At 63.1% G+C, this 10,474-nt stretch overlaps 1 protein-coding gene across 1 annotated transcript in view; it reads right to left on the bottom strand.

The window, feature by feature from the left end:
• Positions 1-393: 393 nt before the first annotated feature.
• The window catches only part of NME7 (NME/NM23 family member 7), a 34,378-nt gene continuing 24,297 nt past the window's right edge, over positions 394-10,474 (bottom strand). Inside the window, exons 11-12 of the mRNA XM_055119911.1 lie at positions 6,964-7,071; positions 394-687 (exon numbers count right to left, since the gene is read on the bottom strand). Of these exons, the coding sequence (XP_054975886.1) occupies positions 655-687; positions 6,964-7,071 (141 nt within the window). The 3' untranslated portion in view covers positions 394-654. The remainder of the gene's footprint in view (positions 688-6,963; positions 7,072-10,474) is intronic.

The following is a 10,474-nucleotide window of genomic DNA, read 5'->3' as shown; positions in this document are numbered from 1 at the left end:
GGGCGGGCGGGCATGGGGAAACTGCCCTTTCAATTTTAAGTGAAAAATTCCGAAAAAAAAAAAAAAAATAACTAAGGTGATGGCTTGTCTTGTGCTTATACTTGGGGCTCTGTCCCCAACCCCGACCTGTCCTCCGCCTCGCTTCATTGGCCTTTTCTTCTTCTTCTTCTTTTTTTTTTTAAAAAAAACCCTCTTTACCTTGTTATTTTCCCCTGAAGGCATCAGTCGCTGGTGCTGTGTCTTTATGAATGTTTTAACCATTTCCATGGTCAAAGAATTTTATATTTATGCAGTTGTACAATTTTATTTTTTTTTTCTGCGAGAAAAAAAAAGTATAATGTATGAAATAAAAACCAAAGTCACTTGTTTGAAAAATAAATCTTTATTTTGGACTTTATAAAAAAAAAAAAAGCAATGCAGTAACCCCCCCTCCCCCCCTTAGACCGCTATTGACGTTGTCTCCAGTGCAAAAGAAAAAAAAAAAAATCCATGTTCTCACATCTGTAATGATCCCAGCAGTGAGTACCCTCGTCCGTCTTGTATCCAGTCAGGTTAAACAATGGACAATAAAAAGAATTAACCCACACCCCTCGTGTGTGCCGTGTGCTCTGTCCAAACGCCTCCAAACGCCTGCCGGGACCACTGTCTGGGAAGCTAATTATCCAAGATCTTGAAGAAATACTGAACCTGGAAGACAGAGAAGGGGGGGTGGCAGTGTTGGGGGATGGGACTTGGCCCACTCCCGGGGCTGGGGGGACAGGCCAGGAGCAGCTGCGTTCAGCGGAGGAAACGTGTGAATTCGGGCCCCGGCCAGCAACATGTTTAAAACTAACACCAGTGACAGCAAAAACTCCACCTGGGTTCTTTCTACCAGGGTTGGCCTGGAAGCGAAGAACGGGCCGCCCCCCCCCCTTTTTTTTTTTTGGTTTTTGGTCCCTGGTTTAGCCTAGGAAACTTGGTCTAGCCAAGTTTTAAAAACTAGACTTCGGGGCTGGAGCGATAGCGCAGCGGGGAGGGCGTTTGCCTTGCACATGGCCGACCCGGGTTCGATCCCCCGCATCCCATAGGGTCCCCTGAGCACCACCAGGGGTGATTCCTGAGTGCAGAGCCAGGAGCCAGCCCTGAGCACCGCCGGGTGGGACCCAGACGAAAGACATAAAAGCACCCAGTGCGGGAGGGACGGGAGGGTCGGGCTGGAGAGGGGCGCTGGGCCCCAGTCCCCTGCCACTGGGGGGACTCCCAGTTCCTCGGCCGGGCCCTGGACTGACAGGAGGCGACCCTGCAGGGCCCCACCTGCTCCCCACTCCCGGCCCCCGAGTGGCACTGCCCGGGCTCAGAGATCGCCAGGGTTCGAGCCTGGCGCTCAGGTGCGGGACCCACGCGCGTCCGGACGTCCAGAGGGAACCTTCGGTTTCTCCGGGTTCCCGGTCCCCCGGCTCCTGCCTCGTCACCAAGCCCGGCCCCAGGGACCCGGAGATAAACCCCACGGCCGAGACGGGATAGAGGCGCTCTGTGTGCACGCGTCTTGCAGTGGAGCCCTGGGCTGTGCGCCGCCCACCAGGCAGCCCTGCCCCGACACAAAGGGGCCCGACTCTCAGGACGACGGGATCACCAGTGGCTGACGACTGTCCCCCCCACAGATGGGCGACACGGTGACGCGTCCCCACGAGCAACCGTCCCGCCGCAGAACCTCCAAGGCCCAGACAGAAGACGCGTCCCCACGCCCATGTCGCCGCGTTCCCGGGCCCCTCTCCTGGGAGGGAGCACTCGGGGGCCTCTCCGGGCCCCTCCTGCCCTCTGCCTGCGTGCGTCGGGGAAACGGGGCTCCCAGCTCACGGGCCTCGGGACCCCCGGAGTCTGCCTCTCTCGCCCCCGCTGCCTGCGGAAGGGGGAGGCCACGCACGCGGCTCTTGGGACCCTCGGGGGGCAAAGGCACCTCCGGCGGGCGGGGACAAGCCTGCGAGCCCCCAAAGTGCTGGTCCAGTCTCTGGGGCCCTCGCGACGCCTTCCCTGCCCGAGGCACAGAGGGGTCGACCTCAGAGACTGTGTGACAGACAGACAGACGGATGGCCGGACAGAAGGACAGACGGACGGGCGTGGCCCCGGTGAGACCCTCGCTCTCAGCAGGCCGATGACCTGGCCATCTCTGAGTGCAAAGGCCTCGGGGTCACCCACACCGGGCTCCGGGCTGCTGGGAGCACCAAGGCAGGAGTACTGGCCTGGGGAACTGCATGCATGTGTTGTTGACGCCGGCCGGCAGGCTCTGGGGACACCCACGGGCCCCCGGACACTCACTGTCCTCTCAAGGCAGACGTGGGACAGGGCCGGGCCGTGGGCAGGTGGGCACTGAGGCACGAGCCCTCCGTTACGGCCAACGGGCTGAGGGGGGCGCTGAGGGGGGTCTCAGGGGCACGTCCCGCGGGAGAAACGGGGAAACAGGAGGAACGTCTCCCCGCCCGAGGCCTCTGCAGGGGTGAGGGGGGACGGGATCGGAGGGATGACAGGACGGCGCCTCTGCGGGCGGGAGGAGGAGGCGGCTCGGCCATGCAGGGCTGAGTCAGCAGGTGCCTGACCCCGAGGCTGGAGGCTGAAGGTCAGGGCTGGGGCGGACAGTGGCCCAGTGGTCGCCCCCGCCCTCCCCGCCTTCCCTTTCTACCCTCAGACAGGCCCCTCGGGGGACGGGCCCGGGTGGGGACTCCTCGAGCAGTGCTCGGAGGCACTGGGACCCTCTCGTTCCTGGGCTGATGCTTTGGGCTGATGCTTTGGGGTTCTCGGCTGGTTCCTGAGCGACCTTTGCCCTCGGCTGGCTGCTGGCCGTCTTCCCGCGCTCCCCGCACGCCCAAAAGACTTTGGACCATCTGACGGCCGCACGCGTGCTGGGCTTGCAAGAAAAGGACCCCCCCCCCCCCCCCCGCCCCGTCCCCATCCCCGCCCCCCGCCGGCCGCCCTTCCCAGAAGCCGGGCCGCGGCTTCCAAGGGTCAGGGCTCGGGAAGGCGAGGTCAGGGCTGAGGGTTTCCGCCTGTCATCAAAAAGGAACTGAGCCAGCAGAGAGGGAAGGACCTTGGCCCCCGCGGACCCCGAGAGAAACGGGGTGGGAGGGGCCCCGGCACCCCTCGCGAGCACTGCCAGGGGGAGGCTGAGCACCCTGGGTGTGGCCCCCAAAGGAAAGCCAATGGAAGGGAAGCAAGCCAGGAGGGCTGCTGGGGGAGGGGGGGGGGCATCTCTGTGCCCCAGCCTCAGGCAGGCTCAGCGACAGCCACTTCCTCCTTTCAGCACCTGGGAACAAGTGGGGGAGGGGCTGGAGCGACAGCTCAGCGGGGAGGGCGTTGGCCTTGCACGTGGCCGACCCAGGTTCGATCCCCGGCATCCCATAGGGTCCCCCATCACTGCCAGGAGTGATTCCTGAGTGCAGAGCTGGGAATCAGCCCTGAGCATCGCCGGGTGGGACCCAAAATGGAAAAATAAAGAACAAGTGGGGAGGGATGGGGCGATAATTTCCGCCGAGCCCAGAACCCTGAAATGCTTGTGCAGAAGCACGGGGGTGGGCTTTGTCTGCGCCCCCCAAGGCACTGGGGCAGGCGTGGCCCCCAACACTCGGGACGCCCTCGAGCACCCCGAGTGACACGGATGTGGCAGGAAGCAGCCGGCCCCAGTGACCTGGGTGCAGCGGGGGTGTGTGGGGGTCCTGGCACCCAGGAGAGCGGGACGGGGGGCGCCAGGCCAGGGCCAGGTCAATGTGTCACGGCCGCCGGGCGCTGGTTAATGTGTGACAGGGAGGGGACTTTGCACGTGCGGCGGCGTGCTGGGACAGACGGTGGTGGAGAGGGCGGCCCTGAACCTGCCCTCGGGCCCCAGTGCTTGGGGGCCTGGACCCCTCTCTGCTCTCGGCCAGCCGCAGCTGAGGCTCCGTGTGTGGACATGGGACACAGTGCTCGTGTGCCGGGGACTCCCCGGGCCCCTGCAGTGCTCCTGGGCCTGCCCCTGGTGGGGCCGCGGGATCCAGGGGTTTAGCCCAGGTCAGCTGGGGGCAAGGCCAGTGTCTGCCCTCTGTGAGAGGGGGGAGAGGGAGAGGGAGGGAGGGAGAGGGAGGGAGAGGGAGGGAGGAAGGGAGAGAGAGGGAGAGGGAGAGGGAGGGAGGGAGAGGGAGAGAGAGGGGGAGGGAGGGAGAGAGAGGGGGAGAGGGAGAGAGAGAGGGAGTGCTAGGGGGAGAGAGAAGGGGAGGGAGAAGGTGAGAGAGGGAGAGAGGGAGGGAGGGAGAGAGGGAGAGAGGGAGGGAGGGAAGGAGGGAGAGAGGGAGCGAGAGAGGTGGAGGGAGAGGGAGAGAGAGGGAGAGAGAGGGGGAGGGAAGGAGAGAGAGGTAGGGAGTGAGTGAGAGGGGGAGAGAGAGGGAGAGAGAGGGGGAGAGAGGGAGGGAGGGGGAGAGAGAGGGAGAGGGAGGGAGGGAGAGAGAAAGGGAGAGAGAGAAAGGGAGGGAGAGAGAGAGAGGGAGGGAGGGAGAGAGAAAGGGAGAGAGAGAAAGGGAGGGAGAGAGAGAGAGGGAGGGAGGGAGGGAGAGAGAGAGGGGGAGAGAGGGGGGAGAGATCCCATTCCACAGGAGGAGAGTGAAACACCCAGTGGTGCACTCACAGCAGATGAAGCCGGTCCTTGACTGCCCAGGCAGGAGACTGCCCCCTGGAGTCAGACACGAGTGTGGGAGCGGGTCGGCCCGTGTGCCCGAGAGAGTGGTCCCACCACGGCCACTGGCCACAGCACAGGCCACCTCAGGGTCACGCCCCCAGACCTCCCGCTGGGCCCCATCTCCCCTGATACACGGCGGGTCCCACTGCCCGCCTGCCCCCCCCTTCCGTTCCCAGATGTCGCTGGACATCGGCCTGGATTGAGTGTCGACGTGTGTGCCCAGGAATGCCCTCGGGGCAGCCGGGACATGGCCTGGGCCCCCCAAGTCTCCGCTTGGCCCAGGCGCTCGGCCCCAAAGCATTCGGGAGGAGCTGGCCCCGGGTGAGAGCCACACCCTTCTCCAGGGAACAGCCCCTGGCCCGGGCACACTCGCCAGCCCACAGCCGAACTCCAGCTGGCCACACCCGCAGGGGCCCAGGATGGGCACGGGCAGACCACGTGGAGTGCCAGGGACGGAACATGCTCTCCAGCCACTCCTGCCCCATGCACGGGCCGACCCCTCTTCGATCACTCAGATCCTCCACATCTCAAGACACTTCTCAGATCACAGTTCCTCCATGTCTCGAGACACCTCTCAGATCACTCAGTTCCTCCACATCTCGAGACACCTCTGAGATCACAGTTCCTCCACGTCTCGAGACACCTCTCTGATCACTCAGTTCTTCCATGTCTCGAGACACCTCTCTGATCACTCAGTTCCTCCACATCTCAAGACACCTCTCAGATCACAGTTCCTCCATGTCTCGAGACGCCTCTCTGATCACTCAGTTCCTCCACATCTCAAGACACCTCTCAGATCACAGTTCCTCCATGTCTCGAGACGCCTCTCTGATCACTCAGTTCCTCCACATCTCAAGACACCTCTCAGATCACAGTTCCTCCATGTCTCGAGACACCTCTCAGATCACTCAGTTCCTCCACATCTCGAGACACCTCTCTGATTACTCAGTTCCTCCAGATCTCGAGACACCTATCTGATCACAGTTCCTCCATGTCTCGAGACACCTCTTCGATCACTCAGTTCCTCCAGTCTCAAGATACCTCTCAGATCACTCAGTTCCTCCACATCTCGAGACACCTCTCAGATCACAGTTCCTCCACGTCTCGAGACACCTCTCTGATCACTCAGTTCTTCCTCGTCTCGAGAGCAGGGCCAAGAACTCAGTCCCTTGGTATCAGGTTCATGCGAGGACCAAGGTGGCATTCACAAGTGTCCATAAACAACAGTGAAAACATGGTGATGACAGTGAGACGGGAACCCCGAAGTTCAGACCGAGGACTCTGCGGGGTGGGGGGCAGGCCCAGATGGGCGTAGGCGCATGGCCGTGATAGGAGGGTCCCGCGCCCCCCTCCTTCTCCCCCCCCCCCCCGCCCCGGTCACAGGGCATGGTGTCCCGGCAGGATGCACACCTCAGGCAAGGAGGCAAACGCAATGGAACGGCCGACCACAGAGGCAGAGAAGTTTGCAGAAGGGCTGACACAGTATAAATGCTGGGGGGTGGGTGGTGGGGGAGGACAATTACTTCCCTGTCATTTCTCCCCTGACCACCAACATTTCCCATTGTCTTCATTTCATTTTTTCCCTTGGATGCAAAAACTCTGTGTGTGTGTGTGTGTGTTTATTTTTGTTTTAGGGCCACACCCGGCGATGCTCAGGGGTTCCTCCTGGCTCTGCACTCAGGAGTCACTCCTGGCAGTGCTCAGGGGACCCTATGGGATGCTGGGAATCGAACCTGGGTCGGCCGCGTGCAAGGCCAACGCCCTCCCCGCTGTCCCGTCCCACCAGCCCCCTACACGTGAATTTCCTAACCCCCAAACAAACGGATTTTCCTGGGCATCTTTCTGGGAGCTTGTCCCCGACTGGGAGCTGACGGCAGGGCTCCGCCCCTCCCGCTCTCTGGGGGCATCACCTCACCTCCCGCGGGGAGCTCCGAGCCCGGCCCCTGAGAACACAGAGTGAGGACGACCTGCCTGCGTTTCTGCGGAGATGGGGAAGAAACAACCACAACAAAACCAGCTTCACCAAGCGTCACCTGGGAGCCCCGGGGGCGTGCCCGGGGGCCAGAGACGCTGACTTCGGCCCGGCTGGGTTTCACGCCACCGCTCGGCATCGACGGGAGGGCCGGGGCGTCCTAACCAGAACCCACAAGCCACGCGCGCCTTCCCCTGGGCTGCAGCCGCTGGCCCCGGCCGGACCCTGGCCGCCGTCACCGCCGCGGGATGCTGGGCCCAGATGCCCCGGGGGACGGCGGTGTCCCTGGGCGGCCCCCGCGCCCGGCTCTCACCTCTAGCAGCCCGTCCTCGGGCAGGTCGGTGCAGTGCACTGCGTTCTGGGTCTTGGTCTTGCCGAAGACGGCACGGAGGGTTCCAGGCCGCAGGTGCCGGGCGATTTCCTGTAAGGCACAGTACGTCCCCACCGGGTCAGCGTGTCCCAGGAGGGAAAAGACCGCCCCCCCCCCCGCCCTCCGACACACACACACACACACACACACACACACACACACACACACACACACCAGTAGACTGGAAGACGGTTATCAGGCAGCAGGGAGGAACCTGGGTTCGATCCCCGACACCCCTGAGTCCCAGGAGAAGCCCCCAGCATCGCCGGGGGTGGCCCCCAAACAAGCAAACAAAAGAATCCCACCAGCAAGAGAGAGGGGGGGACCGCCAGCCCCTGGGAAACAGCACAAACGTTGTGGGACCCCGAGCTATGGGGCAGCCCGGTCGGTCAGGGGAGGCTGCGGGCCTTCAGCCCTGCGCACCCCGCCTTACCTCACCTCTGCAATGGGCTCTAGTGAGAGCTAGAGCGAATGGACACCCAACCCCCGGGCCCCCCCCTCGCTGGAGGACTCAGCCCAGAGAAGGGGTGGGGTGTGTGGGGGGGTGTTGCTGTCTCAGGAAGGTGTCTCGGGGCTCATCCCTGCCCCCCAAGTCTAAAGAGCTGGCACAACCCGCTCCCCCTGGAAACCGCTGGTGCCCCCTGGGCCCCCCCCCCCCCCGTGGGCTGAGTCCCCACCCCACCCCCAGCCGCCCTGGATTCTGTTTCTTGGCATCCTGCGGGGGCGGGCCGGTGTTCCTGGCACTCGGAGCGCAGACAGGGACGCCTGGGGACCGGGCAGGGCGGGCTGCAAACCCCAGCTTCAATTTTTAATAGGGAATCTGTCGTCGTCGGGAGACGGCTGAGACCTCTAAAGAGAGATTCATTTTTTTTTTTTTTAAAATAAGCCGTGCGCTGAGCTCCACTTGGGTTTCTGCTGCGGGGTGGGATGGGGGTGGGGGAATCAGGACACGTCCCCTTGCCGGGGGTTAAGGGGAGTCCCGGCGCCAGGGCCAGTCCCGGGGAGCTGGATGCTCCCTCCCCCCCGCCCCGCCCCAAATGCACCTGCCACCCTGCCCCACCCCGGGGCCCTGCAAGAGAGCAGGAGACAGGAGCCCGGGTCAGCAGGGAACCCAGGAACCCAGGGCGCACGGACAAGCCGATCCCCGCGAGGAAAAGAACCGGGAAAACCAAGACGGGGAGGGGTGTTGCCAGAGTAAACGGAGAGCAGGTGCGGGCTGGGTCTCTGCTGGAACCCCACCCTGCCACACCCCTGCAGTGTAAGGACCCGACTTGGACCCAAGTGCCCAGACTTCCGGCAGTGAAAGGCAGGGGGGAGGGGAGGGTAGAGTCAAGGTTTTCTTGGGGACTCTCACCCGAGGGGACTTGACAAGCCACAGGCCCTGGGCTGTTTTTTTTTTTTCTTTTTTTCTTTTTGGGTCCCACCCGGCGATGCTCAGGGCTGACTCCTGGCTCTGCACTCAGGAATCACTCCTGGCGGTGCTCAGGGAACCCTATGGGATGCTGGGAATCGAACCCGGGTTGGCCACATGCCAGGCAAACGCCCTCCCCGCTGTGCTATGGCTCCAACACGTTTTTTTTTTTTTTTCTGGTCAGTCTTTCTTTCTCTTACATATAGAAAACTAGAGGCCTCGGGTTTGATCCCTGGCACTAAAAAATCGAGGAATGGGGAGAGGGGAAGAAAGGGAGAGTGAGATGGATCAGGGAGAAAAAGGAAAGAAAGAAAGGTGGGGAGGGGGCTGGAGCGACAGCACAGCAGGGAGGGGGTTGGCCTGGCACAGGGTTAACCCGGGTTTGATCCCCGGCATCCCAAAGGGTCCCCCGAGCACTGCCGGGAGTGATTCCTGAGTGCAGAGCCAGGAGTCAGCCCTGAGCATCGCCGGGTGGGATGCAAAGAGCAAAGAAAGAAAGAAAGAAGCAAGGTGGGGGAGGGGAACCATCATCGTCCGGCCTGGCAGAATCTCAGCTCTGCTGAGGGTCCGGCCCCGGGCACCCGCCCCGCCCCGCCTGCCTCCTCCCCCCTCTTCCTGAGCCGTCAGGGCGATGGCTTCAAGCCCTTCCCACGGCCCTTCTGCACCCACGGGTGCCAGTGTCAGGGTCTCCCGGCTCCTTATCCTGACTGCTATCTCCAGCATCTGGCAACAAAGGCAGAAAATCCTTCGTGCCAGACGCCCTCTCCGTAGCACTCGGAATGTTCTAGAATATTGCGGCAGGGAAACCCGCCCCCCCGCACCGTCTCATTTCACTGCGGTCATCGATTCTGGGGGTCGCCGGCGGGTGCTGCACAGAGAGGCTGAGGCTGAGGACACCTGCCTCTGGCCTCTGGGGGGGGGTAAGACCCTCCTGTCCTGGGGGAGAGGGTCTGAGCGAGGGGTGGGGGTGTCCTGGCCCCCCGAGAGCGTCTCCAGTGACTTCGGCAGTCACTGTGCTCCTCCCATTTCCCACGTGCCCCGCCCAAGTGCCCCAGTCCCAGCCGCCCAGCGGGGGTCCCACCGGGGGAGGGGCTGGGGGCAATCCCGGCGGGCTCCCCGGCAGTGGCGCCAGGCTCTCCTGGTGTCTGGCATCAGGGGTCCCGGAACCAGCTGGATTCCAAGCCCTGCCCGGCTGGCTCCACAGACTTTGGCGGCTGTTTCTCTGCGGCCACCCGCTCCCGGGACCCCGCCCACCTCGGAGCCCCCCGGGACGCAGAGAACGGTTGTGCCGGGGGGCCCAACACGAGCCGGGGGACCCGGGTGAGCAGCTGGGCAGCGAGGCCAGGACGGGCCCAAACAAAATGCCGCCAAGAACTTTTTCACGGAAGACCCGGGAGACCCAAATTTAGTCAGAGCCGATCGACCCCGAAGGGACGGAATTTAAACTCAACTAAAGCAAAGGCCAGCTTCCCCCTCCTCCCGTTTCCAGCCTCTCCCGGGGAAAGCAAAGGGCTATTTCTAGGCCCCGAAAATGTAAATCAATGGCCCTGCCAGGGGACGGGAGGACGGTCGAGGCACTGCTGGCTTCTGTCATCAACGTCCTGACGTCACCCCAGCTCCCGGCCCAGCCCAGGCCCCGCCGGCCCCCTGGTGACACGCGTCCCAACACCACCTGCCTGCAGGTGGCACCCCGGGGGGGGGGGTGGAGGGGCAGAGGGAACAATCGACTCGCTCTGTCCGGCCCGCGTGGGGCCACGCGCTTCACGCGACCTTCCGGGACACGGATGGAGTCACGGGCCGGGCCCCGCCCACCGCACAGACGGAGCAAACCCACAACACACAGCTGACGCCCAAAGCCCCCCCCCCCCAGCCCCCCAAAGAGTCTGAAGAACATAAAGGTGGGCAGGGGCAAGGCCCAGGAGTGAGGGAGCTTTGAACCCTGAATCTGTGCTGTTGCACTGTCATCCCGTGGTTCATCAATTTGCCCGAGCGGGCACCAGTCACGTCTCCATGGTGAGACTTGTTGCGACTGTGTTTGGCATC

The sequence above is a fragment of the Sorex araneus genome, chromosome X (genome assembly GCF_027595985.1).
Source record: "Sorex araneus isolate mSorAra2 chromosome X, mSorAra2.pri, whole genome shotgun sequence".
In the NCBI taxonomy this organism is placed as follows: Eukaryota; Metazoa; Chordata; class Mammalia; order Eulipotyphla; family Soricidae; genus Sorex; species Sorex araneus.
The sequence above is the reverse complement of the archived record's forward strand: the minus strand, read 5'-3'. Positions and strand labels throughout refer to the sequence as shown.